The sequence below is a fragment of the Pyrgilauda ruficollis genome, unplaced genomic scaffold (genome assembly GCF_017590135.1).
Source record: "Pyrgilauda ruficollis isolate IOZ18807 unplaced genomic scaffold, ASM1759013v1 scaffold20, whole genome shotgun sequence".
Lineage (NCBI taxonomy): Eukaryota > Metazoa > Chordata > Aves > Passeriformes > Passeridae > Pyrgilauda > Pyrgilauda ruficollis.
The window spans coordinates 2,026,481-2,051,742 of NW_024519207.1; the positions used below are offsets into that span (position 1 = coordinate 2,026,481).

At 40.6% G+C, this 25,262-nt stretch overlaps 1 protein-coding gene across 1 annotated transcript; it reads left to right on the forward strand.

Moving 5' to 3' along the window:
* Positions 1-43: 43 nt before the first annotated feature.
* ATP7B (ATPase copper transporting beta) lies at positions 44-24,477 on the forward strand. Its single transcript, XM_041466934.1, has 20 exons — positions 44-292; positions 7,090-8,317; positions 9,862-10,098; positions 11,207-11,370; positions 12,202-12,363; positions 13,789-13,865; positions 14,225-14,399; positions 14,943-15,176; positions 15,364-15,455; positions 15,575-15,702; positions 16,791-16,945; positions 17,132-17,266; positions 18,153-18,347; positions 19,841-20,023; positions 21,399-21,597; positions 22,500-22,537; positions 22,623-22,826; positions 22,937-23,054; positions 23,583-23,685; positions 24,213-24,477. Exons 1-20 carry the CDS (start codon positions 44-46, stop codon positions 24,475-24,477), a joined length of 4,341 nt encoding a protein of 1,446 aa, XP_041322868.1.
* Positions 24,478-25,262: the final 785 nt, after the last annotated feature.

A 25,262-nucleotide genomic window follows, 5' to 3' on the forward strand; every position in this document is an offset into this window, starting at 1 on the left:
AAACTTTTTTTTGGCGTTGCAATATTTAAAGTCCAGAAAAATAATGGAGAGAAAACTGGACAATAAAATGAAAAGGGAACTGTCCTACTTAGCTACTTTAAACGACAGAAACATATCCTTGGTGTCTATTCGTAAGCAGCAGGCAGCTTGTGATGTGCCTGAACTACTGATTATTGGTGAAAAGTCCAAGACGGCATCTCCGGTAAAAGCAAGCAGTAACTTGCAGAAAGAAGAGAAACTTTTGCCGAGTTACTCCATGGGAATGACAGAAGTCAATACAGATGAAAGGCAGGTCAGTGTGTGTGTGTGCATGTTGGGAGGGAAGTGGTGTTTCTGAACTGGTGAATTTAAAACAAAGCATGTTGGGCATGGGTTGTATATTAAAGGAGGTTAAACCTTCTTTATCTAAATTGTGTCAATCCCCAGCATGGATGCCAGCCCCATAACAAGCAGTACAAATGCAAAGTCCTCTGGGGATCCTCTGAAAATAATCTTTGAAACGAGATGTTAATGATGACTTATGCTGTAGAAGCTAATGAGCATTGTTTCAGCTCCACCTCTAATAATACAGAGTGGTGATTCTTAGGAAGGAGACATAATAGTATTTCTCCTTTTGAACTCCAGTTGCTCCAGTAGTTTGACAGAAGCTCATACTAGTTTGGAGTAACAGAAATTGCAGAAACAATAAAAGGTCCTTATTGTAGGTAAGTAGTTTATTTATATCTAGTAAGTGGGTGCTTGTGAAATTCTTGATAAATACATCTGTGCAACTTTTTTTTTTTTAAATTTCAACGTTGTATATCACTGTGGTATTTCTGCAGATTAACTGCTGTGATGAAGAGACTTAGAAAGATCAATGCTGAAAGAAACATGATGAGGTTTCTTCTGTTAAGAGTTTTGCTGTTTAAAATATATGTACACTGGAGTAATGTAGTTTGGATCAGTGAATATTGTGAATATTTAAGGAAAAGAAACTGTTAGAACAAAGCTCAGTTGGTTGGAGCATGGTACTAATAATACCAAGGTGGTAGGTTTGATTCCTGCATGAGCCATTTGCTGAAGAATTGGACTTGATGATCTTTATGGGTCCCTTCCAACTCAGAATGTTCTGTGATTCTGTGTTTTCATGTTCTTTGAAACTATGTATGCTTAGAATGGCTCAAATAGTGTCAGACTGGAATGAAATAACAGCCAGAAGAGACCAAATATACCTGAAGGCTTTTTCTACCTCGAGTTTCTTCTTGTATTATAAATGTTTACTAGAAAATAGTCATGACATAAATGACTTTGTTCTACCAAAGGATCTCTTCTCTGTATTCAGTTCACTGGGATATATATGCTGCTTGTAGTGGTGCTGTGAAGAACATCACAAAGAGGTTTGCCTTGTTTTAATTCTAAATTAGAAATGTTTCATTTACAGCAAGCCTTTCCCATTTCCCATAAACCAAACTTGGTTTACACAGCTCTCTTTAATTTAAAAGAGCCTGTTAAGGTCTCTGAGGTTTGTTGACTACAGTGTAGGTGTCATTTTAGTAAGACTGGCTGCAACTACCTAAATCTTTCCCTATCATCTGTACTGTTAGAGAAGCCTGATCCCAGGTGGGAATTAGCAGTCCCTTGGCAGAAGCCTTAGTAAATCAACTTAGTATTTTGGAAACAAAAGGCTTATAAAGGCTGCTTTGTAGTAATAATCTCATTGAATCCTGATATTCGGGTTTAGAAGGTGTTTACCCCCTTATTTAAGACTCAGGAACTGTTTGAAAAATAACAAATTTTGTTATAAGTAGTTACTAAATATAGTAGCTACTGACGTTTGTTAATCTTTCTGTGGGAGATGAGGGGAGAAAGATGATCTAATACATTTAAACAATATGCTCTGGTGAGATGCACTAAAAAATGTTAAGGAGGGTGAGGATTGAATTTCTGGCTACTCTGTGTGCCAGAGTGCTGCTGTTACTGGCAAAAAATTGAAGACTCGTGACCTTTGATGTTTTTGTGGCTTCTCTGCCCTCATTTTGTTGTTCACTGTCTGCCTATAATAAACTGGGAAACTTCTGAAGCGTTTAATTATTAGTGTGTGGCTTTTCAGTTGTGTGCTGCTGCCGCCTGAATCCAAAGGCATGAATCAGGCAGTTGTGAAAGAAGGAAGTAGGGAGGGTAAAACACAGATAAGAATTCTTCAGCAGTTGTGTGCTCAAAGGTAAGAGGGCAATAACTGATTCCATCGCACAGAGGTACAGGGAAAAGAGCAGCCCAAAACTTCAGGACATACTGGATGAGAGGTGCAGTGACCTCCAGCATTTGTGGATGAGCAGGCAGGGAGAGGCAGAGGGGGAGGTGCTGAGTGGGCCAGACCCTATCTCCTCCCTGGCTGGTTGCCTGGCATCACTTTGAGGAGCCTAGTGCTTGAGTTTTAGGGTGTGAAAGTTGCCATCCCTGCAGGCCAGGCAAAGGAGGGCAGGAGAGCAGTGCCAGAAAAGTGGGAGAGTCTTGCTGGATGAGCAAAGAGGAGCTGTGCTGTGCTGGATATTGGTGTGGGTGATGCTCAGGGAGCTGTGGAGTGCGCCAGTCACAACCTCAGCCTTGTGCTGCAGAGGCCAGGAGTGTTATACTGGCATTTTGGAGGTGGCTGCACCTCTTGGGAAGGGGAAACGGGTAGAGGGATGGCTTTCCTGGTGACAGACTACCCCATGAGGTGACCATGACACACAGCAATGGAGACAGCATGGGGACTCAACCAGGGATGGCTGGTGGCTTCACAGCCAAGGAAGGCACAAACCTTGTTGTGTTCACAGCCATGGTGTTGCATCCATTCTCAAGACATGGGTCACCATGTGTGCATGTGTGGGGGTCTTGTCCATTGCCATGGTTTCTGTGTCTTTGGGGTTTCTTCTGAGTTCAGTTGTTTTTCTCAGATTTATTATGTATCCCTTCACTGCTTGAACTCTCTGCCTTTGCATATTTGAATGGGAATATCCAAAAGAAGGAGGCTGTTTTGGGGCACCTTAGGCCTCTAAGGGCAGCCCTCAATGGGTTGGGTTTGCCCCACCAGCCATACAGACCATGGGCAAGGACTGCCTTTCCCAAATGAACCTGCCATGAACTCTGGATGCTATGATGCCAAGAGCTCTGTGCCAAACCAGGGCTCCAGACTTGGTGCTTCCAATCCAGCAGCATCTCCCTGCCCTGCTCCATGTCCATGCTTTCACAAAAAGTTAGTCCAGGCCTAGGGCATATTCCTGTTGGATGATCTTCTTCCTGTTGACTGGAGGCAGTCTGAAAGGGGAGCATGAGCCTCTGCCTCTTCCAGCTGTTCCCAAGCCCTGCTTTGCCCCAGGGCAGGCATGAGTACTACATCTCCTGTGTGGGACATCAAGCGTTGTTCTTCATGCCTTGTTTCTTGCTTTGAAATCCTCATACTGTGACTTGGGCTTCAGGTGCCACACTTCTGCACATTTGCTACTCATCTTGGGTCTGGTTCAGAGCTTCTCCTGTAGATGCAAGTGTTTTTCAGCCAGTATTTTTGCTTTCTTTAAAGCTGTCTCCATCTACTACTGATTCTGTGTTAACTATTTCTCAAGTTTCTTCAATTTTTTTGTATTGTTCATATGAGCTTCATAACTTCTTTGTATCAGATTTCTTAGCTTTCAGAGTAGAGACTTGCTCTGCTGTACACTTTCAGTTCCAACTTGTACATGCAGAACAAAGGAGGGAAAGAACTGGCATCATTTCATGTGTAATTATTTGCATATTCTTCATATAGATACCGTAAAAATATGCATGAGGCTGGTAGAGCAAACAGACTTGGTGTATACCTGCCCTGAAAAGTGAGCCATTCTCCTTTGCTGTGGAGACAAAAGAGTAACTATTGCCAGTTCTTTCACACATTCCCTTCTGGATGTAGAGTCAGATGCATTTCCATTATTTTGTTCATATTTCTCTCTGGGCAGGAAATAGCAGAAGGGGCAATGCCTGAGATTCCCAAGCACCTTTTGGGATTTTTTGGTGGTGATTTCTTTTCTGATCCTCTTGCAGATAGTGTCTCTGAATTACCATACAGCCTCATAGATGTCATTTGATGTGTGGATGTCAGCTGGTATCAGGAAACCCTTTTCTGAGACCAAGCATGTGCCTGAGGAAAATTATGGACACATTTCTCTATGCCTCATCTTTGTGTCCTTACATGAATCTGCTGTTTTCCTCTTGTCTGGTGTAGAAACACCCTTCTTGCAAATACACACATAGATGTATTTCTGTCTATTCTGTTTCTGTTTTTTTTGTTTTTTTGTTTGTTTGTTTTGGTTTTTTGTTTTTGTGTTTTTTTTAAGCTGTTAAAAACAATACTAAAGGCTTTGTAAATACTTTGTTTGTACCTGTGCACTTTTCTTTGTTTTGAGGGTAGATTCTTCAATGTTTTGGCACTTGTGTGGGTTTTTTTTTAAGGGAAAGAAACTTTTTCATTTTCTTATGACCACATCCCCTCTCTATTTTTTCCTTGTCATTTAAAAATTTGTGTGCAAGGATTTTTCTCCTACAGAGCATAAGCATCTGGTTTTGACAAGTAGCAAACAAAATATTTTTGCCAATTCTTCTGAATGTTTGGATAGCTTTTTATGTAAAACAAAAAGCAGTGGCCAAGTTTTGAAGTTCCTGTGGCTTACAATGCATTGAAGTCATGAAATCAGTCCTTGCTTTTATGTTTTTCAAAAGACTGGATAACAAGGAATACCCTCTAATCTTTTTACACAATTGATTTGAATTGCTTTTATGTCACAGGGTACCTTGGAAAACTGAGGCAGTGAGCATGGTGGGGGAGGGAACACAGTGGAGGACATAAGGCCTGTGATGGTTCCTGAGTTTCATCTGCAAGTGGTGGCCAGACAGGCAGTGAAGCAGAGAGTGGAAGATGCTCATCTCCTCCACTTGTGCTCTGTTTCAGCAAAGGATGCAGAAGGCAAAATACCTTTGTCCAGTGAGCCAAAGTACATGCACAGTGTGAGCTTCTGTGGCTGCCACACATATTGCACCTGGTGTTTTTGATAAGAGCAGGCCACTGTGAGCAGTGTCCTTGGGGGACAGGGAAGAGGGGATGACAGACAATACTCACCTTCTTCAGGCAGAATTCACCATCAATGCGAGTTTGAGTTTAGCCCACATGTGAAATGTGGTGGCTGGGAGACTGTTTTCAGACAGGTTTTTTTTCCCATACACAAGGCCAGGTTATTATTTCAAATTGTGGGAAGTCACAAAAATAGGAGGACACAAGAATGGGGATGTCCTGGTTCTCTTTGTGTGGTGCTTAAACAGGGCACCACCTTCACAGGGAAGTCTGATTACCTGTTAATACTTTGTTTTGAAAAGAGGTGCTTGTGGCACGTTTCCATGTACACTGGGGATTTCACTAATATATGAGAGGGGAGGTGCAAGGAGAGCAGTGTCCTGGGTGGTGCCAGGCCAGTGGGAGGAAGAGGCAAAAGGGGATGCCAGGACTAAAATATTCCTCTGACTCTTCTTCCCCAGCATCCCTGGAGTGCAGCCATGAGGCCAAGCAGAAGAGGGGGAGCAGGAGAGAGAGTTTGCTGTCAAGATAGCTGAGGGGCTGCACCATAATCTTGAAGAGTTGAATTTGCTCATTCCTCCTCCTTTTCTAACAAATACAGTATAGAAAAGTCTGAAAGCAAATTTTTTGTCTTAAGTTTTTGCTGGTTTTGTGGCCCCAGACCTCATTATTCCCAAGCTGTCTAAGCGTGAAACAAAATCAAGTTAATGAATTTTGAATACTGCATCAAATGAAGTGGATGCAGTCTAGTGTTACTAAGCAGCCTAAATGCTTCTCATCCATGCTGTGGTATTGAGAAATAAGTTTTCTTTGGGTCATAGGAACAGGATCTGCTGTACTGAGCCTGATCCAGTGGGCCCTTCTCCAGGCTCTCCCTGCAGTAATCCCCAGCATCAGGTGTTTTCTTGAATGTCAGAGAGCCCAAGGCTTTGCAGGCAAGATAACAGAATATCCTAGTAGCTTTAATCTAAATCTCTAATATTTAAATCATGGACATGAATTTTCATGTTCTTTCCATGAAATCTGACAATCTAGGACTTGTCCCTGCCCTATTCATTCTTTCTCATCTCATGGCCCCAACAACTGGAGCTCTCAGTACTTGTTCTGTAAGAAGCATTGGCACTCTTTAAAAAAAACAAAAATTCATTTTCAGTTGAATTGAGTGCATTCAGCTGTAGAGTTCCAGTATTGCAGAGGTTGTGATCTGACTGAGAGATAGTTCGCTTGTGGCTGGCCTATTTCAGTACTGGCCATCCTGAAAATCAGTGTTGGATCAAATCAGTGACTTACTGTAGCACAATTTATAGTCTTAGGTGCCTCACAAGACGGTAAATAAAATTAAACCATTGTGAAAATATTGGCTTACAGTTCTGTGTCTTTCAAGGTCTTTGTTAGATACAGATTTCAAGTAAAAAGGATTACGTATTAAATGCAGAGCCCAGGCCTTTGTGTGTGTGCAAATAGCTCTTCAAATATCATGCAGCTGACCCTCCCTGCACCAACTTGTTTCAGGCTTCTGGAAAAGTCACGATTCTGTTTTCTTGGGCTTTTTGGTTTTCTTTGGTTTGGTTTGAACTCCTCCTGGGAAGTAGCAGGTTGGCAAAACTGGGCCAGTTTATGACCTTTTTGGAGAGGCCCTCAGCACACTCTCTACTGTGACCCACTGTGCCAGTGACAGTGTGCTCTGGAAGAGCAGCTCAGGCTGTGTGATGGAAGTGTCCTGTGGCTGTAGTGAACTCAAATTTTAAATTACTTGGTTGGGGTAGGAATATTGAGTCAATTCTGCTTTTATATCCCTAGTCAGTATTTTCTAAATTGCTGCTCAAGAGACTGTCAGAGGCCTGATTCATCATCATGGGCATAACTCACTGGTAATATATTCAAAGTGTAAAATAATGTTGGAAAGGGTTTTGGCCACATAGACTAACTTGAGAGCACTTCTAGTATGTGCTTGAGAGCATATGAAGGTTGTTGCTTTTACAGGGCTAAGGATACATGCATTTATTTTCACTTTTCCACTTTCTCCTTAGGCTTTGTCCAACATCGATTCTCCTCCTGGTTGTGAGCTGAAGCCTACAATGAAACATAATTTTGCTTTTGACAACATGGGCTATGAGGCGAGCTCTGAAACCATGCCCTCTCCACCTTCCCAAGAGCACACTGTGGTAGTCAACATTGTGGGAATGACCTGCCAATCCTGTGTGCAGTCGATAGAAGGCCGAATTTCCAAGGTGAAGGGCATTTTGAGAATTAAAGTCTCCCTTGAACAGAACAATGCTATTATCAAGTATCTGCAGTCAGAAATAAGCCCTGAACAGATTTGCCAGGAAATTCTGGATATGGGCTTTGATGCCAACATAGCAGAAGAGAAGTTGACAACAGCAACTGTAAATTTGCCGAGCTTGAAAGAAGCAGTAACTAAGCTTCGGGTGGAAGGCATGACATGCCAGTCCTGTGTCACCAACATTGAAGGAAAGATTAAGAAACTGCATGGTGTAGCAAAAATCAAGGTGTCACTTGATAACCAAGAAGCAATTATTGCTTACCATCCTTACATCATTCAGCCTGATGACCTCAAGAGACACATCAGTGACCTGGGGTATGACTGCACCATTAAAAGTAAATCAGCCCCTTTGAAGCTGGGTGCCCTTGATTTCCAGCGCTTGCAGAATGCAAACCCCAGGGAGACACCGGCAAGTCTTGAGAGTGATGGGCTGGATCTGCTGGTCCCTGAGATGGGTAGCACAGCAACAGTGACTCTACAGATAGAGGGCATGCACTGCAAGTCCTGTGTCAGAAACATCGAAGGAAACATGTCAGATCTTCCTGGCATAAAAAGTATTGAAGTGTCTTTGGAGCATAAACATGCTGTGGTACAGTATAGCCCAGATTTAATGACCCTGTCAGCTTTGCAGCAAGCTATGGAATCCCTTCCACCTGGAAACTTTAAAGTAAGCCTCCTTAGTAGTTCAGAGGCAAACAAAGCAGCATCTCCCTCAGGTGCTTTCACATACAGTGTCGTCAGACAGCCACCACAAGGCACGACACATACGGCTGTTATTAAGATTGATGGCATGACCTGCAATTCTTGTGTACAGTCCATAGAAGGGGCCATGTCACAGAGGCAAGGAGTGCAGCACGTAGCAGTTTCTTTAGCTGGCAGTACTGGGACCATAGACTATGATCCAGCGGTCACTAGTGGAGAAGAGTTAAGAGCTGCCATAGAAGACATGGGATTTGATGCCTCTGTGCTGACAGGTAACAGTGTTTTTTCTTCTATGGGTAGCACGCCAAGGTGGGTCATGCAAGGTCTGCATTGAGATTCCTTTCTGGAGAGAAACTCTTAAAGCATCACATTGACATTGTCTGTTCTGAATGCCTGGCCTGACCCAACCTCACTTAGCAAGGGAGAGAGGTTTCAGCTGTAAAGCACCTTGTTTCAGCCCTTAACAACTGCAGCAGTGGGCGCAAGAGCTGAGTTACATTATGAAGCCAAAAGGTCTGAGGTACAAAGCATTTCAAATAGCTCATCCCCTTGCCCTCTGAAGCAGGTTTCCTCCTATGTCTGCAGGCTGCTGTAACTAGATCTGTCAACCCAAGTGTTTACATTTATGTTCTGGAATACTAAAACTTACAAACTTAATGGAGTATTTTTCATTTAAAACCACTTTTTACCAAGCTAAAACCTCTTTTTAGTGTCTTTAGCCTTTGACCTTTATTTCTTGAGTATTTTTACCTGCCTTACTTCACCAAACCTTGCTTTAAGTGGCAAAATGCAGGTACTCTTTGTTGGGAACAGCTGCTTTTACATGTCAGTTGCATCAGTGCATGCATTTTGTACATGTGCTGAATGTTTAAAAAGTTGTTTTGATGCACAAACTCCTCTCTCACAAATTTCAAATGTGGCAATTTTTACCTGCTTCAACTAAACATATTTGCTTTGAAATACTGATGTAGTTTGCCTGAAATTAAGTAGTTTGATCACAAAAAAACACATCTTATTCCCTTCTCTCATGGGTCCAATCCCTCTGAATCTGTGGTACTACTACAAATGAGGAGGAGCCTGTGTGTGGTGTTTAATTATAATTAGCTTGGTTTATAATTTGTTGGTAGGAGAGCTTCCACTCCATCTGGAAAAGGAGGGACCCCCCTGTGTTTTGCATGTTCTGAAGCAACTCCTGCTCCTTTACACAAACCTCTGCCCAAGGGAGGTAGTTTGTGAGCACACCTGGAACTGTTGTGTGTCTGTTCAATATCTGGCAAAGAATAAAAATGTTTGCAAGAGGCCTGTTTGTGTTCAGGTCTCTGGGGTGCTTCCAATACTCATTTTGCAGTACTTGCAGTGTGAATACTGTGCCATGAAGGGAAACCTGTTGAGAAACTTGTTGTTTTCCTTGTTTGAGATGAAGTAATATGAGTCCTGCATAGATGGCAACAATGGCAGAATGGGTACGACTGGAGTATTTTCTCTGTGCTGGATAAGGACCCTCTAGATACCAATATATCTTTAGCAAGTGGAGGTAGCTGACAGCTCTGGGCATTGAAATTGGAGGGAATCATTTGCCATCTGAATGTGGAAAGCTAGTTTTGTAGAGTTAGATGGTCATGGAAGTGGCACAGGTGAATATGTATTTTCATAAGCATAGTAACAACTTATATTATTTCCATATAGAGACCAAGGGCCTTGTGTCACCTTCTAAACAACTGTGAATGTTTGTGTGGTTGATAAATGTGACTTGTTTGTACTTTTGGGTCATCCAGTACCACTGTAAATAGTTCAGTGTATTGTGCATTTATTCAAGATACCGCCACTGGAGAACAAAGGTGCCAGCCTGATGCCAGCAAAGCTGCTGTGCAGCCTCGAGCTCCAGAGCCTCCTCACCAAGGCAGTTCCTCAGATGCTCTTCCAGTCAGTCCTCACCCTGATGGGTCAAACCAGCTCAGTGGAGCCACAGAAGAAAAATGTGTTTTACAAATCACAGGCATGACCTGTGCATCATGTGTGTCTACCATTGAAAGAAATCTGCAGAAAGAAGATGGTAATAAATTTAAGGTTCCCATAATGAGTCTAACGATAAGGGATGATGGGATGGAAAAGATGTTCTATGAGATTGATAGAAGAGTCTGTCATACAACATCTGGAAGTTAAATAGACTTAATGCTCTGTCTTAGTGCTAATGTAACTATGTCACTGTTTAACTATCCTGTTGCACTGGTGGGCAAACATGATGAACATACTTGTAGCAGGTTGTAAAGTGATAAAAAAATTCAAATAACTCTGAAGACAAGAACAGAGAAACGGTTGTCATTTAGTTTTCAGGGCCTTGTTGGTTTACAAAGCAATCCATCTCCTCCAGAGCCGTTGAGAGCTCGGGCATGCTCAGGCATATTTGCACAAGCAGGTGCAAACAAATATATGGCTCCACTGCCAGGGTAAGCTTAGGCACAGTGGTGTTTATTGGTCTAGAAGTCTGCAGGCTGGGGCTGCCTTTCCTCTGGCCATGTAGAAGATTAACAGATGAGCCCTAGCAATGTCTGGTTTCATTTGTATCAGCATGCCTTTGGGAGGTTTTGCTTATTGATTACTCTCTCTCCAGTCTCCCAGTGGTGGTCTCACTGCCTTGATTTAGAAATCAAAACAAGCATTAGCTCTTCAAACCAATTTTTTTTTTTTTTGCCTTGTGATCTTTATGTTTTGATTTTCAATTCTAAATGTAGATTTCTGCAGGCTTTTTTATTTATTAAAAAAATAAGGAGGGGTGGAGAACAGAAAAATACAAAGGGATAGCATTGTGCTGTGGGGTTCATTCCAAACTACGAGTCTAGGGTAGATCTTGCAGCAGTGGATTTGAAGGTTGCTTACAAACATCCTTTTTCTCTCATTAGATCACAGCAAAACTCACCTCCTTTCCTGTGTAAATCTTGCAATTCCTCTCATTGCTAAAGGGAGACTCGGTGTGGCTGGGTCTCTGTAAAAACATTGCTGTTGTGACTAGGGAGCAACACTAGAAGGAGGCAGAGAGAAATCATCAGGCTTATAATATCTCTAAAGTGTTGCTGTCCTCACTGACAATCACTTGTAATATTTTATTTTTCTTTCCCTTAAAGAAGCTACATTAACTAATATTTTTGTTATTGCCACTGCAGGAATTGTTTCAGTGTTGGTAGCACTGATGGCAGGTAAAGCAGAGATAAAATACAAGCCAGAACTCATACAACCTCTTGAAATAGCACAGCTGATCCAGAATTTGGGTTTTGAAGCTACCATCATGGAAAATAATGCAGAAACAGAAGGGCAAGTGGAGCTTCTTGTAAGTCATGTGTATTTGAAATTACATGTTTGTTTTGGAAAAGTCGGGTCTGGAAGACTGATTTTCTTGCAAATAGCTTAGCTTGAGCAGTTGTGGCTTCAGCAGCTCAGTTCTGGCTGGTGACACAATTTTTTTTATAATTGCTGAAAAGAAAAAGTCAACTTGTCTTAGAACCGACCCAAAAGCACTGAAATAAAAAAATGACAGTTCTATGTACCGATTAGACTTTTCTTAGCAAGCACAAATGAAACAGAAGTTTTCCATTGAGACACTTTAGTACAGACTCTGAGTAACTGAGAGTTTGTCAACAAATATGTATTGCTAATGTTAAGGGCTTTGCATAGAAGTCTAGGAACTTGGGATAAAATCAGTAAAATTAGTAAATTGCTTTTTGAAGGATGGATTCCTCAAAAATTAATTTTTATTCTCTGACAGATATTTACTGCAAGACAGAGAACATCAGTCTGCTGCTGTGTTTATAGATCACGAAGTGTTAACATGCCTTATTGAAGCCACAGGAAAATTTAAGAGAGATGAAGTTACACATGAAGAGTTTGGCTTTGGCAATGTTAATATAGGTGTTGATAGAACCATATTAGTTACACTTATACAGTTAATAGCGTGTCTGAGTGCTACCATGCAAATACATGGCTGTGACTATATCTGCTGTCTGCACAATTTTATAATGAAAGTGGATAGTTATGTTCTCAGCTCTGTATCATTTAAGACAGCTCTATAAAACCTTTACGCTGAGGCCTTGTCTCAAGTACACCCACAAATACTGGGTGAATGTGGGGGATTGCTAACTACCCAAAATTGTCTTTTCTTTAGATTATAGGGATGACTTGTGCTTCTTGTGTTCACAATATTGAATCCAAACTCATGAGAACAAATGGCATATTCTCTGCCTCAGTTGCACTTGCAACTAGCAAAGCTCATATCCTGTTCGATCCTGAAATTATTGGACCTCGAGATATTATAAAAGTAATCAAGGTAGGCTCTGGAAATTTTTTATGTATGGACAATTACACGTTGCAATTTAGAAGGAAATAAAGCAGCTGATATTTGAGAGGTTTCACTGATTTTGTAGATGCCATAGTTATTGCCATGTTCTAATGCTCTTGTGGTGAGGCTGCTGTGCTCCACAGGAATGCACAGGCTCCCCAGCCTAAAAACACACTCTAAAAGCACACACTAAAAACTACAAAATAAACCTTTTTTATCTTTACCTGGCAAAAATGTCATATATTCATTTCTTGGAATTCTGTGTGTAAAATCACAGTCATTTCAGTGAAGTGTTGCTAATTCAGAAAAAAAGTACTTCTTTCTCTTGACAGTGACAAAGGCTGTAAAGGAAGTTTTGCCACAGCTCATGCCACAAGCATTAGATATCTCTGTACGCACTTGCATCTATCCCTACATCTTTTTGAATGGAAACAGCCTGATATTAAATGAAAAAATCCTGGTTTACCAGTAATCACACAGATCATAAAATCTACTGTTATGATGGCCCAGATGTGGACAAAACCTTTTTCTTTTTTGTCCCACCAGAAGGGAAGAGATGATACTATATGAGGTGCATGCAGTGAATAGTCAGGAGGACAGCAGAGACTGTTTGCCTTCCATGCTCTAGAATATTTATTCAGAAAAGAGCTGCTAGACCACAGAAATGATGCAGCAGCAGTTATTAGCATGTTAACTAGTAGACTGTTCAGGCTGGCAGAGTGGTTCTCTAAAGCACACTTTGCTACAGAAGCATGTCATGATGCAGGTAGGAAGCTTAAGTGTATTGCTCTTGCAAGTGTGCTTTGGGTTTTTAGGGTGTTTGGGCAGGAGGCATGATTCAACTGCGGTAACTCACCCAAGTGACTCAAAACTTGTTTGTTTTTGTTTCTGGGCTGCTTTGCCCTGCAGTCTGTTGTCCTATGGGATTAAACTAACTAACATTTTAATTTTCAACTTCAGGTGTGTTTATTAAACTGCAGTGTTAGGGACTTGCTCACAAGGTTGTCAAGCTCCCAGTGGCTTGTGCTTTTAAACTTCCTTTGTGGTATGTCTCATATCTCCTGATTATTCCGGTGGGGGTGATAGGGCATATATTTTCCTTAAGGAGGAGTGCAGTAGAATTCCAGCTCTCAGTGGAAGCTCCCCATGCCTAAGAACTTGGACACACTGCATATACACTGTGTTCATGTATAGGTACCAGAAGTCCTTTGCAGTCCAAATTTTGATTACTGACTGAAATATCCTCTCATTTTGGCAGAATCTAAAAGTAAATAAGGGGTTGGAATTTATTAAACACAGAACAGTGTCCCTTTCTGACATTTCTTCTAAAAGTAGTGTAATTTAAATATGTTGTAAGTAATATGATTATCTTCATCAAAACTAACTTATCTTTACTTCCATTTCAATAAAAAGGAAATTGGCTTTCATGCTTCTGTGGCTAAAAGAGCTCCCAATGCACATAACCTGAGTCATAAAAAGGAAATACAGCAGTAAGTATTTCTTTTCTGTCCCACTAAAGAACATGTCTAGATCATGTCTTGTAACTCTACTCCCCCCAGCACTCTTCCCAGTTAATTAGATTATTCTTGTGTAAAGCATATTTAATTTTACCATTCGCCATTTCATTCAATTACTTTTAATACTTTCATTAGTTTTAGTTTTTATTGCCAGAAGTCTATACAGTTAAACATGTTGCAGACACTGAAGTTGTTCCAAAATACTGGATCTTTGCAAATATCCCAATGCTATGTGTTAGTACAGTGCTAATAACCCCAGTCCTGCACTACCAGCACAGTTGGGCCTGAGTGAGGTGTAAAAAACCCATGGATTTACAGTTTTTCTTTTTCAGGTGGAGGAAATCTTTCTTGTACAGCCTAGTGTTTGGTATCCCAGTTGTAGTTATAATGATTTATATGCAAATACCCAGTGGTGAAGGCCATGGGTCTAAGGTGCTGGAACAGAACCTCATTCCTGGATTATCTATTTTGAATCTTCTCTTTTTCATCCTGTGCACTTTTGTTCAGGTATGTCCATACTACTTCCTAGGGGTTTGCTTTGTATTCATGTCCCATTTATGTAATATGATGTGATAAAGACAGAAATTGAAAGATTGAGTGGATTAGGCCTGCCCTCTTGTCTGTACCACCTAAGCAGAACAAAGTGGCATTTTTCTGCAAGTTATCCTTTCTGTTTTTACTCATAGCTCTTACTCCTGCCAAAGTTGCATCAGATAGTTTCCAAGTGGAGAAGGTAATATTAAAATAAAGAGATACCTAATCATCTACAAACAAATTGGGTAGCTGTAGGTAAATCCTTTCATTTTCTATGCCTTGTGTACTTTTCATTGTTGAGGTAAAAGATGATATTTGTTGGTTTTGAGAAAAAGGAAGTGCAAATGAGAGAATGTCAATGGAGTCAGTCTCCTAGTAGATCTGAAGTTATATCACTATCAAATTTCCTTGGGCCAGCAGTGCCTTCCCTTATGTCCTGCATGGTTTTAATTCTGCTCTGGGCAGTATTATGTACTCTGTGATCTCAATATGAGTCTGTCCTGCTCACACCAACAGTTCCTTGGTGGATGGTATTTTTATGTACAAGCTTACAAGTCCCTGAGGCACAAGACGGCCAATATGGATGTGCTCATCGTACTGGCCACGACCATTGCTTATGTGTATTCCTGCGTGATCCTGATAGTAGCAATCATTGAAAAGGCAGAGAAAAGCCCTGTCACTTTCTTCGACACTCCTCCGATGTTGTTTGTGTTCATTGCGCTCGGCAGATGGCTGGAGCACATAGCCAAGGTAACTCATCTTCACACAAATGTTGTGTATTTATGATAGGAACAGAATAAACTATTCAGAGGAATTTTGAGTCAGCTGTTTCTGGTGTAGTCTATAATATGAAAGGTTGTTTAGAGTTCATTGTGTTAAGTACACATCAGCATTTATATATCTCAATGTATCTTAAGCATTAATCTCTGTTTTTTAGGGTAAGACCTCAGAAGCTCTTGCTAAGCTTATGTCTCTTCAAGCCACAGAAGCCACTGTAGTGACTCTTGGACCTGGCCACTCTATTGTTAGGTATGTATTTATGCATCAAAATCCCTTCAGCCTGCCTGGGTCACAAACTAGGCTTGATCCAGTTAACCTGAAAGCTGATAACATAAGTAACCTGCCTGTTCTACATGTGTTTTTTGCAGGGAGGAGCAAGTACCTGTTGAACTGGTTCAAAGGGGTGATATTATAAAAGTTGTTCCTGGTGGAAAGTTCCCAGTGGATGGAAAGGTCATTGACGGCAGTTCTATGGCAGATGAGTCTCTCATTACTGGTAACTTCCCTTATCTTACACAAAGAAGTGAAATCTTCTGGAGCTCTTTATTACAAGAAAAGAGAGCAGACCCAACCCAAACACTGCTGTCTCAACAGCCGCCCACCTTAATGGATGCTGTGGCTTTGTAAGCTTGAATTCAAATCCTGCATCTGTGCACACCTTAAAAAACAGAAGGTTTTCCTCTCAGTCTGGCCACTTACTAACCTAGTGATGGGATGGATAGAGTCATAACAGTATTGTCATTATTCCAGTGATGTGGCTGGAGTTTCCCCTGGAATGTATTTGTAGAGATGGTACCTTCTCAGAAATAAGTTCTAAAGGATGATGTAGAAATATTGATGAGATGCTGGAGTTGCATGACAGGGCTCTCTCACTGAGCAAGGAGGGGGAAAGAAAGCCTCAAAATTTGAAGTTTATTAAGGATCACAGGACATTTTACGTCTTCTGAAATTTTAATTTCATTTTGTAAATATAGTAAGGATTCAATGCATTTTACAATTCTTATAAATAAAGTAAAATGTATAAAAATTTGCATTTGCATTGGATTACTTGTGCTAGTTCTGTTTTTACTTTACTTGGAAACAGGGACACCTTTAGCTTCAGGGAACCAGTTTTTATTGCTACCACTAAAAATAGAGAAAATAAAGATGTTCTAGAGCTAGTATTCATGCAGAAGTAGCAGGAGAACAGGAGCTTTTTCCACAGAAAAACTTTCTGGTCTTTGAAAACTCAGGGTCATGGAGATAAAGACAGATTTCTCAAACTCCCATTGCTATGCCAGGTGTTAATGGAGAAATTCCTAGAAGTACCTTTTCCTACCAATTTGCTCTTTGCCCTTTTGAGGGATGGTTTACTGAAAAGTTACAACCAAGGAAACAGCATTTGCTTTGAAATTATTCCTATATAAAGGTTTATAAAAATATAATGCTATCTATCCATGTCTTCACCAGACAGAGATACCCAGAATGTGATCTCTGGGTCGTTATTGCTTAGCCTACTGATTTTGCTATCATTGAATGAGCTGTGTGCTAATGGATTATGCTGTTAGGGGTATTGGCTCATTTATTCATACTTTTTCTTTCCAGGGGAGCCTATGCCAGTCATTAAAAAGCCTGGGAGCACAGTGATTGCTGGTTCTATAAATGCATATGGGTCACTTCTTGTTAATGCAACTCATGTTGGTGGTGATACCACTCTGGCACAGATTGTGAAATTGGTGGAAGAAGCTCAAATGTCAAAGGTAAAAATAATGGAGAAGAAAACTTTTTTCACAGACTTTGATTGTATAATAAAAAGATTTTATGTTTTGATACTTACACAATTCAGCAAACTGTGTTTTTCCAGAACTATTGTGTATTTTCATGAACTCTGCATATTTATGTGTTTCAACCATGAACATGCAAATAACTGGGTTTGTTTTTTATAGGCACCCATCCAGCAACTGGCAGATAAATTTAGTGGATACTTTGTTCCATTTATCATCATCATTTCAACTGTGACATTGATAGTATGGATCACAATTGGTTTTGTAAATTTTGATATTATTAAAAAATATTTTCCTGTAAGTAGTTTTATTATTATAACTGGATTTTTGTGTTGGGATGTCTTCCAATCTAATTAGCATACCTTTTCTATACAAGTTTTGATGTTATAATCACCCAGAGAGGAGCTCAATTGGTTAGGTAATAACCAATTGACACACAAAGGTTGTGTGTTCAATCCTTGTATGGGCCTTTTTCTTTAAGAGCTGGACTTGATGATCCTTGTGAGTCCCTTCCAACCCAGAATATTCTGTAAATACTTCTGTGAAACATGGTATTTTCTGCACAGAGCAGATAATTATGCTATTTAAAATCTCTCTGCAGGCATAAATATACTTTTGCATTTATCCCTTAGTTCTGCATGGGGTTCTTAAAAATGGAAATTATTGACAGCATTTTTGGACTAAACATGATTTATAGCTGCATTGCAAGGAGCTGAGCCATTCCTGTTATGTCTGATTTTTTTGTGGGCATTCCTGTTTCTGACGGCAGATAGTGATTTTGGCTTGAGAAAGAAGCTGAGCTTCTGTTATCTTTAGGATGTGTATTTGCTGTACTCATCAGCTGGGGGGATCTCTGTACCTGGAAATAGTGTTCTCCTTTGTTAAGCTTTAAAGGAAATTCCAACAAGTTATGTTGACGTCTGGGAGACTCAGAGCAGAAACAAACATTTGTATGCTTGAGCAGCAAAAAATCCAGAAAACACTGCCATAAACAATTCATAACATTGACCTTTCTTTAGCATTACAGTAACAATAATAGATTGATTTCCTGTACTGAAGTTTTCCAGATAAATGTGTTTTCTGAAACGACTTTGATTGATTGTACACCTGTGTTATCTGCTGTTGGCAATCTTACATATCTTTCTTTATTTTTTTCCCCCCCTTCTCTTCCCTCTTCTTGCAGAATCAGAGCAAAAACATTTCAAAAGCTGAAATAATACTGAGGTTTGCATTTCAAACCTCAATCACTGTGCTGAGCATTGCATGCCCTTGCTCTTTAGGCCTGGCTACCCCCACAGCTGTAATGGTGGGCACAGGAGTGGCTGCGCAGAATGGTATTCTCATCAAAGGTGGAAAACCCCTGGAAATGGCACATCAGGTTAATAGTTCATTCTGTACTTTTGTAGCTTACCCAACTATTGCTATATGTAATATAATTCCCCAGGAAATCCTGCATGACCAAAGAAAGACGATGGAAAGTTGTTCCTTTTTTTTTTCTTTTTTTTTTTTTTTTTTCCTTTAGTTGATTGCTGCTCATTAAGGTTAAGAAGGTAAATCAAACCTTCTTCAAAGTAGTCACAGCAAAGTGTTGAGAGCCAACATACCTTACAATCTCATGACTGTGAGGTTGCTAATCCTCTTCATGGCAATCCTCTTTGTGCTAATCCTCTTCTGCAAAAGAGCCAATAATCCACTGAAGTTTTTTCTTTCTTCTGAGGCCTGTTGTGAAATATATATTGTTCATGATCAGTAGTTTAAAATGTCAAATGCAAGGAAAAAAATTATTTGAAGTTGTTTTAGTGTATAGACAAGAAAGACAGAAGGGAGGCAGGAAAAAACCTTCAAAGACAAAAATTATGCAAAGAGGAGGAAGAGGTTGAATGAGAAAGAGGTTTGACATGTCCATAGCCACTGAAAAGAAAATTAATCATAACCATGCTGTGATAGGCTGTATTAGACATATGCAGAACATTTTAAGGGAAGAGGATGGTAACAGCAAGTTAATTAGACTGATAATTCGTGTTATTACTTGACCAGAAGTTTTTCCAAGGCTCTGGAGAAAATAAAAAAGACTGCTAATTAATGCTGGAAGTTTTTACCTTTTGGATCCAAGCAAGGCTATGGTCAGGGCTTTGAAAATTAGGTGACCTGTGTGATTCTGCAAGGTTGGTGTGTTGGAATAGCTGGATGTGGAATAAGTGCCTACTTTGCTGAGTTTGTGGGGTTTGTGTTTCTCTCTACTGTGTTTATTTTCAGGATTAGAATTGACTTTATCTTTGGGTTCCAGTATATGTGGGGCTGTGTTTTTTGGTTCATTTCTGATTCCTCAAGACCCATTGGCCTGGCTGGCAAGTGGTGGCTGAATTTGGTGAATAGCATGACATCGATTTTGCTTAGGTTATTGTTTCTTGAACTTCTTGCGCCCTTTACATCTTCTCTAAGACCAAACCACTTCCTGAGTCCTCTTTCCTCCGTGCTATTGTTGTTTAGAACTGCATTCAAAAAAGCCCTCTGCATCACAGACCTTGTGGTAAAGGTGATTAAGGTGCCAGTACATGACTCCTGCCTGTGAATGCGTGTTCTGTCCTTTGTGTATGCATCTCAGTCCTACAATTACACTGTTGTCTGGGATCCTGATACGAGCACAGGATGATCTTGAAGCTTTATGAGGAATCAATAAGAAAGTATAAGGAGACCTGCTGTACAGATAATTCAAGGTACCTAGAGGAATCCCTGCTTCTGTAGATTTATTCTGTCTTTGTGTGGATATAGTCAACGGTTTATTAAGGTCTTGACTGTATTTATGTGCCATAAACATGCAAGTATCCCTGTGCTTGCAGGGCTTAGGCAGTAACTGTTGTTTTCTTGCAGATCAAGACTGTGATGTTTGATAAAACTGGGACCATCACCTATGGAGTTCCTAAAGTAATGAGGGTGCTGTTGATGGGAGACACAGCTGTGCTGCCCCTGAAGAAGGTACTGGCTGTTGTTGGTACAGCAGAAGCCAGCAGCGAGCATCCTTTAGGAATGGCTGTCACTAAATACTGCAAAGAGGTATTTAGCCTTCCTATTTCATCCAGGGCCTGAAGGCATCTGTGAAAATGCAACAATGTTGTATAAAATTATCAGGTCCCAGAGGAAAACAGTAACAGACTGGAAAGCTGGGAGATTGCATGGTTGTACATCTTGGTCTGGATGTTACCAGTGTATTTATCTAAGCTGTGCTTTTCTGGTAAAAACGTGGAGTTCTGAAGGAAGATCTTGCTAAGTTTATCTTGAACTAATGAGACAATAAGGAATATATGCAGGAGGAATACTTATGCTTAAAATAACATCATGAAGCAAAATGTGTGTGATGACATTTCATATTATCTGACTGTAGTCACTTCTATTAGTCACTTGCTCATCTAAATAAATCAGGCAAAAGGCTTTAAAGCTTGAATATTAAACTGTAATATTTGTGAGTTTCACAAATGAATTGATCAATTACTCAAGTCTTGCAAATTTAGGGAAAAATAGTTTTAAAAATAGATCAAATTTGCTAGATCTTTCAGTGACAAAATTTAGAAGTAAAACGACAAATTTAGAAGGAAAAAGAGAATATAGGCAGCAAACCAATTGCCTTTCTTGTATTTTACATTTTTAATTTAAAATTTGTTATAGTACTGACAGTTCTGTAGTCATCCCATGCAGCAGTTATTACTGGATCATGGCTTATATGCATTGTAATGCTGTAGTGTTGGCTGATGTTCTTATCTCCTGCCTAGTCATCCCTGTGTTTTAAGATCACTGAGAGGTACATATAGTTCCAACTTCCGCAGACAACCCAGAATACCTTTACAAATTAATATTTTCTCAAATTTTTTTTGGTAACTTGTCCTGATGATCCCTTTATCTCATCTTGAAGGTACTCACTGGCTTCTCTCCCTAACTCAACAGAAAAACCCAGTTTTTCTAACATCCAGACAGATTCCTCCAGAATTTAGATACAATTTTTCACTGTACTCTTACAAAAAGGTCTGATCCACCACAACCTGTCTGTGAGGTTAATTAGAAGTTGCATCATTTGTCAGCTGAGTCTCTTAATGTTGAAATTTTTTTTCGCTCCTAGTCTTGGGTGAAGTCATGAACCACCAATCTAATTTTTTCATCCTTGAACTACCAGAGGAAGCTGTTCCTTATGGTTTGCTGTTGCTAGGGCTGAGACCTGGCTGTGATCTGTATTGCTGTCCCTTTCTAGAAGTCTAAGCCACAGCACACCCAGAGCATCCTTATTTTAGTTCTGTGCTACTGATACTCCAGGCTAGTTTTCAGTTGGTCAGTCATTGTCAAGAGGAGGAATGAGGCCTCTTTTTTGTCAAGAGTTATCTAATATTTGTATCCCACGTGGGCAGCACAGATTGATGATGGCCTCTGGTTACATCTTCAGGAGCTTGGCACTGAGAGCCTGGGATACTGCACCAACTTCCAGGCAGTCCCAGGCTGTGGTATCAGCTGCAAGGTCGGAGGAGTTGAGGCCATCCTTGGCACAGCTGAGGAAGGTCCCAATAAGCTGGATGCCAGCAGGAGTGGGGACAGCAGTGCTTCTCTGGGAGATAATGGAGTTATCACATCCTTGGAATCACAAGGTAAGTGATTATCTGCCCTGTGCTACCCCTGTGCCAGCTGCAGTGTGAGGGAGAATGAACCAACAGCACCAACCACCCACCAGGCTATGTGCAAGAGAAAGGTGGATATGGGGCAGAAGAAGGCAAAGAACAGGAGGGACAAAAATGTACCTTAACAAAAATTGAAGCTGTCTCCACAACTCTTGATCTCTCTTTGCAATTCAGAAACTTAAAGGAGAATTAGATACAGTGATGGGTACTTGAAAATTCCACCCAATACATAGACAATGAGACATAACCAGCAATGTTTCTTTTGGACAGAAGAATGGTCCATCAGACAGCAAAGTTTGCATTATCTTCCCATTTAGAACAGTTACCTTTAACATATATTATCTTACTGCAAATTTTTACATCCTACCCTTTAGTTCCATATTAACTAGGACCTTTTGTTTCCTGTTCATATACCTCTCAAGGCACTTAATTAAAAAAAAAAAAAAAGTTCAAAAAGGTGAAGTGCCAGGTCCTGCACTTGAGTCACAGCAACCCCTACAGCACTGCAGGCTGGGGGCAGAGTGGGTGAAAAGCTGCTAAGCAGGAAAGGACCTGGGGATGCTGCTTGACAGCAGCCGAACATGAGGCAGAGTGTGCCCAGGTGGCCAAGAAGGCCAATGGCATCCTGGCCTGGATCAGCAAAAGAGTGGTCAAAAGAGCAGGACCAAGGGAAATGGTGGAGTCACCACCCCTGAAGGTTTTTCAAAGACAAATCTTTATTGCTGGGGCAGTGGAGCTCCTGAAGCCATGCAGGGCATGAAGTGAAGGGCAGAGTATGGTTTGCCAGCATCTCTGCAGTAGGAGGGTGCTGTTATCAATCCTTTTCTTATGCCAAAGGTGTGTTGCTCTGCAGTTTTCTGTATACCTTGCAGATGTTGACTTCACCAGAATCAGTTTAGTTGATATTCCTGTTTGCCCTTCACCTAGAACAGAAATGGCTCTTCCTTCCAGCATGAAGCATGTCACCAGCATGGGATGTCTTTTTTTGTACGTAGGTTGGGATCAAAAAAGTCTTTGCGGAGGTTCTTCCTTCTCACAAGGTTGCAAAAGTCCAGGAGCTCCAAAATGGAAAGAAGAAGGTTGCAATGGTTGGTGATGGAGTCAACGATTCCCCTGCACTAGCCAAGGCCGATGTTGGAATTGCAATTGGAACAGGCACCGATGTTGCTATTGAAGCTGCAGATGTTGTTCTTATCCGAGTGAGCACTACAGTTTTGGCCTGTCCTCTTTTATCACTCACACTCCTCATTTTAGTTTAGTTTTCTGAAGACTGCATGTGGAAAACTTTCAGTGCTCTTCTGTCTTGCAGAATGATTTGCTGGACGTAGTTGCCAGTATTCACTTATCCAAGAGAACAGTTCGAAGAATACGAATAAATCTGATTCTTGCCTTAATTTATAATCTGCTTGGAATACCCATAGCAGCAGGTATGTGACTGCAAGAGCTCAGCTTGTCAAAGACAGCAGCACAGTTGAGATCTCTGTGGTGCCTCTTATAGGATTGATTACCTGCTTGAGGAACCAAAGACTGGTTGCTGGATTATTTAATACTTGGTAGAAGGAGGGTGAAATCAATACATTTTTTTTTTGTTGTTGTTGTTGTTGTTTTTCTCTTTGCTTGCCTCTTAGGAATAAATACTTGCTGATGAAATGAAAACTATGCTCCTACTTCATATAGCACTACTTGGGGATTAGTTCCTGTATATTCAAATCCAGCTCTAATCAGATGTACCATCCTACTTTTGGGTGTTCCCTTTTTTATTTGCCCTGAATCACACATTTTCTCTCCTACTGCTTGTATTCTTTATGCCTCTGTCAGACATTTTCTCATGCTCTAAATTCCTCCTTAAAACTTATTTCACGTATTCCTTGTTTTGTTTATGAGTAACTTCTCCCTCCTTTTCCTGTACTACTTCCCTGTCTTTCTGTTGCCTTTGCTGTGTTTCATATGTGCAGCATATCTGGAAGGGACAAGTAGTCTTGCCCTGTGGCTGCAGTCTGGTACCTGTATTGGTGCAAAGGTCATTCCTTGCAATGGAAGGGACATGTTCAGTAATGAGTGAGTAAATACATATATTGATCTAGCTGTGTTTCAGGAGGTCTCAGCAGGCTGTGTTGTAGAACTGCTGATCTGTTCTATGCTATGCAGGGGTGGAAATGCCTGTGCTGGGATGGGCAGCTCTGGCTCATATCTTAATCAGTGGTATGTGGTCTTGAATGACTGAAAGCTCAGACCAGAAACATCTTGAGGAGTATTCTGCATTTCCCCATCATCCTCCCTTATACTTCTGTGCTTGTCTTGGCTTGAGAGAATTGTCAGGCTCAAAATTCAAGCAGTAATAAAAATTATTATTTTGTAACTGATTTTTGAGAATCCTTACACTCTTTGCACCACACATTTTAAATTAATTGTTTCTGAGCTATTAGGAAATTTAATTTAAACATATGCAATTAAGCTATAAAGTTATTTTTTCTATATAAACACTTTCAATACATTTAGGTTATCAGAAGTTTCTGATTTGTTCCAGTGCCAGATGCTTCTACACATTGACCTCTTGCTAATATCTTTTCTCTTTCTCTTCTTAGTTACAAGAAGCCAGACACGGAGAGTTACGAAGCACAAGCTCAAGGCCGCATGAAGCCACTCACCCCTTCTCAAATCAGTGTTCACATTGGAATGGATGATAGGAGGAGGGACTCTTCCAAACCATCTCCTTGGGATCAGACAAGCCAAGTGTCCCTCTCTTCCTTGGCTTCAGACAGGCTGCCGAGACGCAATGGGTTCATCCAGGAGGAAGGGGGAAAGTGGTCATTGCTGATAAACGGAGCGGATGAAGAGCAGTACATCTGAAGCTCTGGACTCTTAGCACAGGGGGAAATGTTCCTCCTCCCCAGTCAGGAACTGACTTATTTCATCAACAGCTTCAGTGTTGTAAGTGAAGTATTCCTTCAGCTCATAAGACAATTGCAACTCAGCTCAGTGTTGGGTTGTATGGATTGTGGATTTTTTTCAGGTCACCAGTTATTTCTAGTTATGGAAATAATCTGTGCCACTATAATGAACTGGCTTGTTTGCACACAGCATTTAGTGAAATAATGTAAAACTGTAATTTTCAGAGTCTAAAAGAGTCTCTCTGTGACTCTTTGCTAGGAACCAAATGTCATATTTTCACTCTTTCAAACTTTATTACTTCAAGACCACATGAAGCAAGAGTATTTTCAGAGCTGCCAAATATTAATTAATTGTGTCTAAATGACATTAGCAATGGCATAAGGAACTCTGTGGTCAGAAGTTGAATTTTTACACAGAATCCTAACTAGTCATGTCACTGTGAGAACACTTTGTATTTAGGGTGCGTGGCATGTCCTGGGACCAAAATGCTTTGTTGCTTCGCCTGCTTCAACACTCTGAAAGGTCTTTTTCAAAGATTTTCACCTGCTTTGAGGTATTGCATCCTTTTGATGCACATTTCTACTGCTCTCTTTGATTTTCTCTTTTGCTCCATATGAGCCCCTTTCCCCTTTTTCTTGCACAAGAGATCTTCTATGAGTTATCATTATGTTTACAGGTATTCCTGTTCGGGACAAACTCCTTTAAGTTACCAGGAACCTTTCCATTCCAATTGAAATCCACAA